General features: G+C 28.6%; 1 protein-coding gene and 1 pseudogene across 1 annotated transcript; both read left to right on the top strand.

Moving 5' to 3' along the window:
• Positions 1 to 358: 358 nt before the first annotated feature.
• Positions 359 to 5,665, top strand: LOC114410437 (WAT1-related protein At4g08290-like). The gene is made up of 7 exons (XM_028374376.1): positions 359 to 681; positions 777 to 839; positions 3,451 to 3,567; positions 3,669 to 3,912; positions 4,024 to 4,188; positions 4,846 to 4,997; positions 5,207 to 5,665. Exons 1-7 carry the CDS (start codon positions 476 to 478, stop codon positions 5,349 to 5,351), a joined length of 1,092 nt encoding a protein of 363 aa, XP_028230177.1. The 5' UTR covers positions 359 to 475; the 3' UTR covers positions 5,352 to 5,665.
• A 3,529-nt stretch (positions 5,666 to 9,194) lies between these two features.
• On the top strand, positions 9,195 to 11,541 carry LOC114410927 (annotated as a pseudogene).
• Positions 11,542 to 14,370: the final 2,829 nt, after the last annotated feature.

Here is a 14,370-nt window from a genome sequence, read left to right as displayed (position 1 = left end):
CTGCCCTTGTATAGAAAAAAAAATGTTGAGATTGCACGCGAAAAATGTTCAACTTAACCGAACGGTGGAATAAAGGGATTTTCTTAGAGACAACCGTACGTAAGAATATTATATTATATATAAAAGCAAAATATAGTGTTTTGTTTTTGTAGCGCAATATAAAGTTAATTGCAGTGCGTTTGTGAAAAAAACTTGGAACAGCCAAAGTGTGTTCTGACTCACGGCAACTAAATAGAGAGAGAATCAACCAAAGCTAGTTGCAGACACTCCCACTAAACAATAATATAGCTTTTGTTTGAGATTGACCAAAAGTAGAACTTTAAACAGGGACTCCGATACTTATCCTCTTGCTCTTCCCCTAGTGCAATTTGTCTTCATGATTACTCTTGGTGTTTATAAAAGACCACTTCGTACACTTGGGAGTATCTCACAAAGTATTTTCAAACATTAGCAAATAGCAACCAAACATACAAAGATGAAAGAAACATGTTGTTGTGCTAGTTTTAGTTTTGGCAAGGCAAAGCCTTATTTGTTAACGGTGGGACTTCAATTTGGGTTCGCCGGTGCATACATCTTCTCCGTCGCTAGTCTCAACCATGGAATGAATCGTTACGTCTTCGTTGTCTATCGCAATGCCATCGCTGCATTGGCCCTTGCTCCTTTTGCATTGATTTTCGAGAGGTATCTCATTCATGCATGATGAAAATTTAAAATTGGTGTTAGCTTTTATTTAATTTGTTTGATTAATTAATTAACATTACTCTACAATTTTGCAGGAAAATTAGGCCAAAGATAACACTCCCTGTCTTCTTACAGATAGTGGCACTGGGATTTGTGGAGTAATCATCTAAAACCTAAAACCTCTAGCAATCACTCTATCAGTAGACAATACAGATATAACACGCTGCCACCTTTTTATATTTGACCTACTTTACATTCACGTCATTTTAAGTAAATAACATGCATGTTTGGCTGTTTTAAAAAAAGTGTTTCAACAGTATTTTGATAACATTTTTTATATAAAAAATAAATTAATTCAAATATATGTAAGTTGTCGACATCATGCATCTATTTCCACTTACACAACTATTTGATCAGTAGTAATAAGTTTCACTAAAGTGAATGTGTTATTGACTTACTTATTGTAGTAAATAAAGGTGTGTGTGCTTTAAATATAATCTTTCCTGTATTGCAATTTAAGTAAATACAATTTTGAGTGAAATTATATATTCTAAATATAGAATAAGTTACTTAAAGTATATTTTAAGTTGGTAAATGAACATGTAATTATGTAAAGTGTAATGTAATAATTTACGCAACCAAATACCTCAGCAGAAAAAAAAAGCTTTATAGAAGTGAAATTGTTATTATGAATAAATAAATGTATATATTGTCTATTTATAAGAAAGATTAATTTTTAATGTACTATCACAGTGAACCAATCACAACTATAATAGACATGACTTTTAAAGTTGTTAATACAAAAGTTAATAAATTATATATATTAATTTAATGTTAAATGACAGTATATATAAAACCTCTTTACGTGTACTGTTAATTTATCAACTATATATTCTCACTTAAAAAATACTATAATTTAAGTAAATACAATTATATATAAATATAAAATTAGTTAATTCAGGCCCATATTAAATCGTTACTAGTACAAGTAGCTCTAATTTATAGTTTAATGTTTTTCTTACACAATTATCTGACCTAAAGAAGAAAAGCTACACCAAATTCAGCTTTTCGTTGAAGTGAGTGAATCTAGATATATTTATTATTTTGACATAATTTAAACAAACAAATATTCATATACCGGCCACTTTTTTGGTAGTTATATACCTGCCACTTTAATGATTTATATTAAATATAGTTTTCTTTATTTTCTTTTAAAACGAATACTAAAAAGGAACCTTTTTAATATAACAAAAATATAAGTTCACTCATTCTTACCGTAGAATTTATTATAAACTGGAAGTTTGTTGATTTTTATAATAAATATTTTAGAAATTATATTTATTTTGATTTTTAATTGGTGTAAAAAAAATTCCATTGACAATACATAAAAAAACTCTTTCAATAGTTATACATTTAAAAGTGTTTTTAATTAACATTATTCAAAGAATATTCAGTATGGTAAAATCACTTTTAAATATAAAATAATACTTTCAAATTTACTTAAGGTTAATTTTATAAAATCTGGTTCAGTTAAGACATAATTTGTAAACTCTAATTTAAACAACATGCTTATTATTTAAGTAACATTTCTCCTATATATAAACGGGCATAATCTTTCAAAGTTAATTAACAACAAAAATATGAGCACTTAAGTAATTAATATATAATTTAAACGATGAATATATAATAAAAATATTTAAGTCTGTAATGAATGAAGACGTTGTAAAATTTATGACTAGGTAGTCTATTTAATATATTTCTGCTAAGGATAACAAATATTAACTGTTCATTTTATCATATTACATACAAGGTACAAACACTAGAGTTTTAACAAGTTATAAGTTCATCATGCCAAGCATTGGTAAAGCATGCAGAAGTAACTTTTACGGTATAAATGCTTAAAATCTAATTTAATTAAAATTGAGATACCAATAAGATTGACCAATTATTTCATGGATCACTAAAATTGTAAGAATTTGTTTGGTTTGAGATTTTTTTTTTGTCTTTATTCCTAATTTATATAAATAATTATAAAAATTCTCAACTCACGTTTACTTTATGTATAATTTATTTTTAAATATTTATATGAGAACATGAAAGAAAGTTAACTTCCTTGTTTTTATATAATGCTGTGAAAATAAAAAATAAAATAAAAGTAATATAATATTTTCGCAAAGTAATATTTATAAAAATGAAAAATAAAAAAATGTTCTCATTAAATTAAGCCATCTTAATATTGTAATATGAAACAATTAGATTGTATAACAGTTAGTATTCTCATAACCACGAAATATAAATCTCATTATTAGAAAACTAATAAATGGAATGCATTTATTTGGATAATTACTTTTTAAGTTTTTCTTGAGCTACTTGTTAAGTTAGTAATTAGAAATTTGAGCTTCTAAAAAATTATTCTAAATTTGATTACGGGAAATAAAACTTGAATAGATTTTAATATCTCAAATTGGTGTTTAACAACTAATTCAATATTATATTATCGCACAGAATATTTATATTGATATATATATATATATATATATATATATATATATATATATATATATAATATGCTAGAATATAATAATTAATGATTTTATGCAGGTGTGTAATATATATTTTAATTATTATGTTATTGATATGGTTAGGAAGTAATTTTATTTTAAAAAAAGAAAAAAGAAGTTGAGTATTAGTTCGTTTGGCTTGTAATTTGTAATAGATTAGACTAAATGAAAAAATTTGGCTTGAATCCCATCACATGTGATATTTCAGGCCAGTGATTGACCAAGGGTTCACTTTCTTGGGCATGCAATATACATCGGCTTCATTTGCCTCTGCCATAATGAATGCCGTGCCTTCTGTCACTTTTGTGCTAGCCGTAATTCTAAGGTAATTAAGCTACTGATGTTTACCTACACAAGATAAAGTGACAATTACTATTGGATACAAATTATTTAATGCAAAATTCTGTAACCACGCACTTGCATCAGGTTAGAGCGTGTGAATGTAAAAGAGGTGCGGAGCCTAGCAAAGGTGATTGGGACGTTGGTAACTTTTTCAGGTGCTTTGTTAATGACACTTTACAAAGGTCCTCAAATTAAGCTATTTTTCTCTCCTGACACAACCCACCACCAAGATGGAAGCCACTCCCCTCAGGTTATCAAACACTGGCTCTCAGGGACTCTCTTTCTCCTCCTCGGTTGTGTTGCTTGGTCATCTTTCTTCATTTTACAGGTACGCTCTCTCTCCTTGACCAATCTTGTATCTCATGTATATGTTAATTAATTCCATTTTTATTTCTTCATTGTTCTATTTTGAGATAGATACTTAAATTGTGAATTGCAGTCGATAACATTGAAAAGGTATCCGGCGGAATTGTCACTATCTTCATTGGTATGCTTATCGGGTGCTTTGCAAGCCAGCGTGGTGGCAATAGTAGCGACTCGTCATTCTGGGCTTGTGGCATGGGCCTTAGGTTGGGACTTCAGGCTCTATGGCCCTCTCTACACGGTCAGTACTCCATTCCAATATTTCTTGTTTCCTGGACCCCAAAACCTATTTTTGTTTCATCTTCAAAATCTGATTTTCAAAGCAAGGTAACACACATAATAAATAAGATGAATTTAGTCGGCACACCAAATTAATTTGTTTTCTCTCAATCCCAGCCTATTGAATGCAAAAGGTTACGAGGCAAGTATTGTAACTAAAAAAGACAAATTGTTCACTCCAAAAGTAAATTCGTTGGTCGGCCCATTTTGGCCCTAGTTCACTATTTTCTTTAAGCCCAAATTATCTGTAAGAATTAAGAATTAAGCTTTTATAATCTTTAATAACACAGCAATGCATATTTCAATATTCGTGTAAAAAATTTAAATTGATAATACATCAACTTTAAATCTTACATTAATAAAAAATAATTTAATTAAAATGTATTAATATCATAAATATTTTTGTTATATTTAACATGTGTGATAAGATTATTCACTTCCATAATAGTTATTTTAAAAATTATGTTTACAATAATTTTTAATTAATTAACAGTGTAAAGATATTTACATTAATAGTGATTGAAAATTAAATTCAAAAGAAAAGAGCTATTTATATTATTGTATTGATGGCTCACTTAAATTGCAAGTTTTCTCTTGATAGTCAATTTCATAATTACAGGGAATAGTTACCTCTGGAATTACATATTATGCCCAAGGATTGATATTGCAAACCAGAGGCCCAGTATTTTTAACTGCCTTCAATCCCCTTTGCATGGTCATAACTTCTGCTTTAGGCTCCTTCCTTTTTGCAGAGCAGCTTCATCTGGGAAGGTATCTTATTACTCACTGCTTGATTTATTCACATTCTTAATTCTTCATCTTTAATTTCTTGCCACAATTAAAAGTTTGATTACCCGTATATGAAGTTAACTAGTCACAATTATTGCATGGTGATTATTACTTAATTTTAATTATTCATTACGTGTCCGTATCAATTTTCTGAATCATTCCCTTCCTTTGTCTTTCTCTATTGATCTCAGTATCATTGGAGCTGTCATTATCGCATTGGGTCTGTACTCTGTGGTATGGGGCAAAGGCAAAGACTATTCAAACCCAACGCCGTCATCACCTACAACAAAGCACACAGAGACACCACAGCTTCCAATTACCTCATCTGATATCTAACACAGATTTCCTAAGGAATTTGTGCATAGTTGCACTTCTGCTTCTGCTGCCTCACAAATCTGCAATAGTTATGTGTGTTAATTTCTTGCTTTCAGTCTCCACGTTGGGAAGGGACAGTATCAGATTGAGACAAGAGGCAGTGTCATTGGCATTGCTTTAATATATCATCCTAAAAGAAAATATGTCTAACGCTCTATGTGATGATAAGCTTTTAACCACTTTTGTCTTGGGTGGTTGATCATCCTTTAGCTCTTATCAAATGATAAACGTACTTTTAATAATATTATTATTAAATCTCTTAATTGATATCTTTCTGCCTTCTTGTGCAGCTAGATTTTAAGTTATTTATTATTAATTTAAAATGTTTTGTGATCTTGATGCATGTTAAGTGTGACTAACCACTACCAGAATTGATGTCACCAAAATTCATATAAGTAATAATTTGATAATTACGTATTGTTTCCAAAGAGGCTAGTGTAATACCTAATTTTTACTATTAATAAGTACTATTTGAATGGTGAGTTATTAAAAATAATAGATTACAAAAGGCTAATTAAATTTAGAAAACTATATAACCCATTAGGATTGACATGGTGGAGATTGGGGCAAATACATTAGGTTTTTAAGATTTTTAAGTGATTGAAAATGGATTATAAGAATGGACTGGGACACAGGGTTCGAACCCCTCCATGATCGTTCTTCTACAAGTTTCGTCAATGTAATATATATGCACAAGTCAATTGACAACTATTGAAGTTTATATTTACAAAATTAGATTAAGTTCAATTCGTTGGAAATAACCACAGTGTTTGAATTCCTTAACTCCGCAAAATTACGGGTGAGTTTGTTTAAATTTTTTAAATTTTTTTAAAATAAATGTTTTGTATATAAGTACTTTTTTAAGAAACAAATAAGATTTGTTTCTTAAAACAAAAATAAAACTATTTTTTTAAAGTAAAACTAGTGTAAACAAATACACTAACAAAACAGAAAGTTATTTATTTTATTAAAATAAATACTCATTTCAACAAATAAATTTAAATAAACTGACCCTATATCTAATATTAAATTTATATATAAATTCCCAATAACACATGAATTAACAAGTTTTATTCATATATAAAGTCGTCTTAAAAAATTACAACCAATCTCAGTTCTAGTTACAATCATAAGATTCCGCATTATAAACTCATTCTTTCAATGGTCAATCAGTCGAAAGCATTAAGAGAAGAGATTATCACTCAAGTTTATGAATAAACTTGCATTAAATATAAAAGGCTAGGATTCAATTATAGAGGATTTCCATAGAGTTTATTTATCCCTAACCAAAGGGAATTTATCAAAATATAATGAAATACATAATAGAAAAGCAGATGAAGATGAATAATTAATGTGGCTCCATTAAATCTTCAAAGTCTTCTTCCAAAATCTGAATCTCAAATGAGTGGTTAGATATTTTAAGAATTTTAGAGAGAATATAGCCTAAGAGTGAAGAAATGACGAACTTCTCTAACGGGCCTCAAAATTAATTAGCTTTTATAGCACCCTATGTTTGCTACAAAACTTTCCATCATTCTTGCTAGCATTGAGCATTGTCATTTGGGAAGTTTGTGAAGTAGTATGTAATTGTATGGAGGTATATAGGTCCTTTAACTATCCATTGACATAAGAACCTGCGATCAATAATCATTCTGTTTTTTTGTCCACTTTAATTGAGGGGTTAAGATTGGTAAAAAAATATTCAGGAACTAAAAATAAATTTTATTAAAAAAGAAGAAACTAAGATATAAAAAAAATATTGAGGGACTAAAAATAAATTTCATAAAAAAATAAGGAACTAAAAAGATGTTTGTAAAAAAAATTACACATAAATAACATGTTAGACAGGTTAATGATATAAAAACTCAAGTAATTATCAATATGATTGTCATGTCATTATTTAACCGTGATAAATTTTTTATTAGAAACTAAAAACAAAAATTGGAAAAATTTAGAGAAAAAAATATTAAATCCTTTTATTTATGAACATATACAAAAATATTTTTGAATGATCTTTTAAAATGTCATTCATAATAAAATTTATTTTATAATTTTAATTCCATCCAAACCAAATAACACAAAAGAAATGCTAGTAAGTGATAACACTTTCTAACTCCCTCTTTGTTATTATTGACTAAATTAACTTTATTGAAATTCACAAATTTTGTTCTAATACATGCTTTACATTAATGACTTTTTTCCTTATTTTTTTAGTTTTCAATAAATTTTAATCAAAAATAAAATATGTATTAAATTATTTTTATTAATTAACACTTCTCATAACCATAAATAATTAGATAGTCTTAAAACTTTTTCATCATCATGGTCAATCTTTACATAACATGTTAAACTTACGAAAAAAAATTAATAATACTTAAATTTGTTCTTAACTACTTTTTTTTAATATTTACTCTTAACCATTAAAATTAAATTAATTATATTTTTTTTATCACCATAACATTATTATAAAGTATCTATCAATTTTATTGATGGTTAATCTGTGGTGACATACTTAACTAATTACCTTTTATTAGATCTCTATTTTTAACTATGTTTTTTTCAGCAACCCAAAATCTTATTTAAAGAAATCGAACTTAAGATTATTGGACCAACGTTGATCATTAACTACATTTCTATGTATAATATTTCATTAAAATGGTTATATTTTGAGAATCTTTTATTTTAAACACAACTAATAATTTTTTTTATCTCTTTATATCACATCACATCAACCTTACTCACTTCTCTCGAATTATTTTTAATGGTGCCTAGTAAACGAAGTTTCAAAATTTCAATAACTTCATATCCTCCACCATGCCAGTTGTCTCGTGTGCGTGCACTGTATTTTTATTATAATAAAAACGTGTAACGGTGTAAGGCATCAGAGGAGAGGAGGGGCCGATAAAAAAGCAGAAAATGATACGTAAGGCAAAAATACTTGGCTACAATTAAGTCAAGGATGGAAAAAATGTATTTTTTTTATAACTATTGGTGAAGAAATCATAGCGTTATAAATAATGATGAAAACATATTTTTTCACTAGTGCTAACAAAAATTAAATCCATTAACAAATCTCATAAACTGCACTATCAGATAGCATTATTGGAGAGATTATTTTGCACGCTAGCTCGAATCCATAGATCATGTATGTGATTTATGTATTGTATATCAGATGGCATTATTAGCGATGATTTTGCACCCATTAGCTTTAGTTATATGGGGAGAATTGATGGTTGACATGACGTTAAGCATTAAAGTTTAATTTGGGTGTTTTTAGCTCCATTACTTTGTTTTATGTACTTTATGTGGTTGAAGTTGAACTGTGTTCTTCGCATGCAACTTTATTATAAATTCCATACCTTATATATTTATTAAAGTTAAAATTTGAGGAGATGAATTATTTGCACATAGCTGGTATACCATTAATGTAATCTTTCTCAACTCTTCTGAAAAAATCAATAAATGTTGAAAATTGCAGGAGAAAAATGTTAAAAGTTATTGCAGTGCCATGTTTATGAAAAAAACATGCAGCTGCCAAAGGGTAGTCTGACTCAGGCAACTCAACAGAGAGGGAACCAAACAAAGCTGGTTGAAGGTGCCACGTACTACTCAATAATAATATAGCTTTTATTTGAGATTGACCAAGAAAAAAGTACATAGAATTCAAAACAGGGACGACTCCGATATTTATGAATTATACATATATATATATATATATCCTCCTGGTCTCCCTAGTGCATTTTGTCTTAATCATTCATTATGGTTGGTGTTTATGAGTAAGGCCACTTCATGCACTTAGAGAGCTAGCTCTAGAATCTCTCGCATTTTTCATATATTGTCCCAAACACGTACACAAGGATATGGAAGAAATATGCTGTGCTAATAGTTTTTGCAAGAATTACTTCACAAAGGCAAAGCCATATTTGTTAACGGTGGCACTGCAGTTTGGTTTCGCAGGAGCGTACATCTTCACCGTGGCCAGTTTCAACCATGGAATGTGTCGTTTTGTGTTCATTGTCTATCGCAATGCCTTGGCTGCAATGATTGGCCCTCGCTCCTTTTGCATTCATCTTTGAGAGGTGCATGCTAGCTATAGTGCTACTCGTCTTATTATTAATTTTACATGCATTTTGGGGCTATTAATTCATGATATAAATTGAAAATTAGTGTTAGGTTTTATTTAATAGTTATTTAACATTCTCGCTACAATTTTTGCAGGAAAATTAGGCCGAAGGTGACACTTCCTGTCTTCTTACTGATAATGGCACTCGGATTTATGGAGTAATTCTAAAATAACCTACAGCCATCAGTACACACTATATAGTATATAACACGCTAGAAATTCTTATTTTTGACCCCTTTTTTATTTAAAAAAGCCATTTTATATAGACGCCATTTTAAGTAAAATAGCATGTTTAGCTGTTTACTTCAATTATATTACTTTCGTTCTAAAAAACTCTCAACGGCATTTTGATAACATTTTAAAATTTAATATGCATTAAGTACTTAAGTTGTCGGCATATTAAATTGTTGCTATTACGTGTAATTTTAATTTATGGTGTAGTGTTCTACTTACTCAATTATATGAAGAAAAAAAGTTACATCAAAGTCGGCTTATCCTTGAAGTAATTAAATCCAGATATATTTATTATTTTTACATAATTTAAAATGAACAGATATTGATATACGGGCAACATTTAATAATTGGAAAACTAAACCTTTCAAAATAATTGGTATACTAAACGTAATTTTATTTATTTGATTTTAATTTAAAACGAATACTATATATAAAAGATCTTTATTCCATGTATAAAAAAAATCTATAAGATTACTCAATAATATAATATTTTTATTATATTATTCTTTTAATTTGTTCTATTTACCACACCAACATCTTATCTCAGTAGGCTCTCTTCCCTTTTCATATCTTTCTCTATTATATATTTTACACAAACAATACCAATACAATTTGTACAAAAATATTATTCAAGGTTACTACTATTAGCCACTGCATCCTATAGATTTTATCTGCCTAAGGATTCCTAATTATATAGCAATATTTAAGCATAACTATTATGTAGGGGTATGTAATATAAATTATTTATTTTTTTAATTAATCATTGAGTTTACTTATTTTACTTTTCAAAATAAATTTATCGTTTTAAATTTAGAGGATCAATATCGATATGTAAAATTTAGAACATTTGTTCTTTTGACTTGTAATATTTTGCAATAGGTTAGACTAGTTAATGAACAAATCTTTAATCCACACCTGCATTAGTTCTACAGAGCTATCTTAAAAAATTTGTTAGCTTGAGTTGTGATTCGGACTAGTTGATCAAAGCAACACCCCTACTGCTAGTACTTTAATATTAATTAGTACAACTGTTTTTAACAGCTTAATTAAAAGAAATTCATTCATGGTTAAAATACTGAAGATACTTCAATCAGCACGATGAAACCAAGCTGTTAAACAAAGGAATAATAGCATATATACAACTGTTTTTTTTCTCGAATTTTTGTGATGATGGTGTATCCCATAAAGACGTGTGATATTTTAGGCCAGTGATTGAGCAAGAGGGTTTACTTTCTTGGGAATGCAATATACGTCGGCTTCCTTTGCCTCTGCTGTAGTGAATGCTGCGCCCTCTGTCACTTTTGTGCTAGCCCTAATTCTAAGGTAAGGTTCGGTTAACATAACATAAAGTGACACTCTCTCTATCTTCTTCTCTTAACTTTTTTTAATTTGACAATTGAGCATATATAGACTAATCTACTGCTTAATTGTCTATGACTTGTGTTTGATGAAAAATAGAAAAACTACTATATATAGCATGCAAACTTTAATGGAAAATTTTGTAATGCATCAGGTTGGAGCGCGTGTGAATGTTAAGGAGGTACATAGCCAAGCGAAGGTGATTGGAACGTTGGTAACATTTGGAGGCGCTTTGTTAATGACACTATACAAAGGCCCTCAAATTAATTAACCTTTTTTTATTCTCCAAACACAACCCACCAACACGATGGGGTTCACTCCCCTCAGGCTCAGGGTCTCAAACAGTGGGTCTCAGGGACTCTCTTTCTGCTCCTGGGTTGTGTCGCTTGGTCATCTTTCATCATTTTACAAGTAATATATTATGATCTTAATTAATTTAATTTTATTCTCTTTGGTGCAAGTATATATGTGTTAATTAATTTGAGTTTAATTTTTTCATTGCTCTACTAATTTGATTTTGGTTGGTGTAATGAAACTAAATATATATATATATATATATATATATATATATATATTTGATTTTAATATATTTTTTGTCATTCTAATTTTTTTCTGCTGTGTTTTGGTTCCTTTACTTTTAAAGTTTAGGTTTTAGTGTCATTGTCTTTTTTATTGGAATTATACAACTTTATAATTTGGTATAATTTGACTTTCGACCTGTTATAATAAAAATCAATAAATAAAATATTAGTTTGTAAAAATCGTTTTTAAATCTTCACATTTTTAACGAAAATATAACATTTTTTAAGATGGTTCTTTCAAAAAATTGTTTTTTAAAAATTATCTTTAAATTTTTATTTTTTTAAAAAAACACATTTTAAAACAGTTTATTAGAGAAACAATGTAAAAATAAGGATTCCAAAACCGTTTAAAAATTATTGTGAAAAGTGTTAATTTTTTACGACATTGAAAACTGCTGTGAAAAACCATAAAGAACCATTATGTCGCTGGTCATAAGTCACAATCTATAAAACCCGAATAGTTAGTACCACATGGCATAATATGACAGATATGGGTATAAAACAACTTTTTGAAATTTAAGATATGATATGTTCTGGATATGTTAACAAAAAATTATAAAGAACTTTAAATTAGTGTTGTTAAAAGAGTCTCGCCCTGGCTAGGAAACAAGACCCATGACCAAGAAACATACAGTTCCTTCTCATATCAACCAATCTCTTTGCTAATAACTATACCAATTAAGAGAGTTTTTATGGTGCTCCGAACAAATTTGGGGGAGGGGAGATTTGATAGTGTTAATTTTTTAACCAATCAAATTACATATTATCTCTCATTAATTTTTTTCTTCAAATTAGTCATTGATAGTATTTTTTTTTAAAATTACATATTTTTCAAATTAAAAAATATAATTAAAAATAACTTTAGAAGTCTGAAACCTAAAATATTTTTAATTACTTTCAACACTTTTTATAAAATCTATGCTTAAGAAATAATAATAAGAAATTTTTAAACCCTAAACCCTAGAAGATATTTATAACAAGTATTGAAAATAACTATAAAAATTTTAGGGTTCAGACTTTAAAATTATCTTTAATCATATTTTCTAATTTTAAAAAAATAATTTTAAAATTTTATAAAATAATAATCAATGACTAATTTGAAAAAACAAAAAAGTAATTAATGAAAAAGTGACAAGTAATTTAATTGGTTACGAAATTAACAATATCAAATCCCCAAATTATTGAGTGCAACATAGAAACTCTCATCAATTAAAAAAACATATTTGGTGGAATCCCAAAACAAATATATTGGTTCTATACATTGGTCGACAACTAAAATGCGTCATTACTAAATTAGTATTTAATACTAATTGTATCATTCCCTCCTCCTTCATTACCATCATCCGTAAAAAGCATATCTTCTTCTGATTCATGAAGAGATGACTCTGCCAATTCAAGAAGTCCAACACCATCATCGATCAAGTGGATCAATTACATTTCCACGCTAATGTCACACAATCTTGTTTCTCTTTTTTATACCATTCATCTTTCCTAGAGAAAAGAGAAAAGTTGGAATGAACATAAACCAGATCTTTTGCCTTATCTAGTTTCATTTTATTTCTCTTGAAAGAATGACTAAAGTAATATCTAGTTCAATTTCTCTCACAAAAGAACATGGCTGAACAAAAAGCTTTAGGCAAAAGCTTTTCTGATACGTATCCTAATTAAAGTTGTATTTTAGAAGAAGAAAGTCAAATATAAAAAATCAACGCTATTTACACCCCAAAAAGAAAGTGCGGCTCGGCCCATTTTTGCCCTAATTCAAAATTGCCTTTAATTCCAAGTCATTAAGATCCATGCTATTTACACCTATTTTATGCTCTTCACATCTCTATACATTTTTGGGTTTTTTTATTCTCAAAATATTCCTCATCCCTCTCATCTTTACAATTGTATCCCTACTTTTCTGCAGATTTTACAAAACTAGTACAGCTATGTTCTAATACATTATGGAAATTAATTTCCATAATATTTTTTATATTACAGAAATTAATTTTTGTAGTATAAAATAAATAATTATGAAAACTAGTTTTCATGAAAGATATTTTTGTAAAAAGAAACAAAAAGAAAGTTGGCGGAATTAATAATAATTGGCAATCACTAATTTGTGCACCCTAGCTCTACTGGCCCAAAAAAATTATGTTAAATTTAATTATTAAACCATTTATCATCTTAGAGAAAGTATAATTTGGCTGTATCCTAACTTTTTATATTTTTTTAATTTATTATTTGTTATCGTATTATTGAGAAGAGTAATTTTTTTAAAATAACTAATAACATCTCGTAGGATAATGATAGGGAAGCATACAACAACAAGAGACAAAGAGCAGATGGTGCCATTAGCAGAAGTCCAAGCACAAATAGATCAAACACAAGCAAAGGGGGTGCAAACAACAACAAACAAGAGAAGAATTGTGAGGCCTGCTTACCTTAGTGACTTCGTTTGAGCAAGATCGTGCAGGAGTGTTGTGTGCAGGATGGAAGATTCGATGTTGCCTTTAGGGGACAAGAATAACCAAATTGCTGAATTCTGAACATTCTAGAAATCACAAAATGCCAAAATTAGAATTCAGTATATATATGACTATGTAATAACAGCATCAATCATGAATGAAATTAGCAAATTACTCTGCTCTTTGCTTTTCTTCTTCCTCTTGAGGCACTGGTAACCTCGAAACCAGCT

Source organism: Glycine soja, chromosome 4, assembly GCF_004193775.1.
Source record: "Glycine soja cultivar W05 chromosome 4, ASM419377v2, whole genome shotgun sequence".
In the NCBI taxonomy this organism is placed as follows: domain Eukaryota; kingdom Viridiplantae; phylum Streptophyta; class Magnoliopsida; order Fabales; family Fabaceae; genus Glycine; species Glycine soja.
The sequence above is the reverse complement of the archived record's forward strand: the minus strand, read 5'-3'. Positions and strand labels throughout refer to the sequence as shown.

Coding starts and splice junctions, on each gene's coding strand:
- LOC114410437 (XM_028374376.1), top strand. CDS start 476: ATGAAAGAAACATGTTGTTGTGCTAGTTTTAGTTTTGGCAAGGCAAAG. Junction 840..3,450: donor GTGGCACTGGGATTTGTGGA/GTAATCATCTAA, acceptor GTGATATTTCAG/GCCAGTGATTGACCAAGGGT. Junction 4,998..5,206: donor GAGCAGCTTCATCTGGGAAG/GTATCTTATTAC, acceptor TATTGATCTCAG/TATCATTGGAGCTGTCATTA.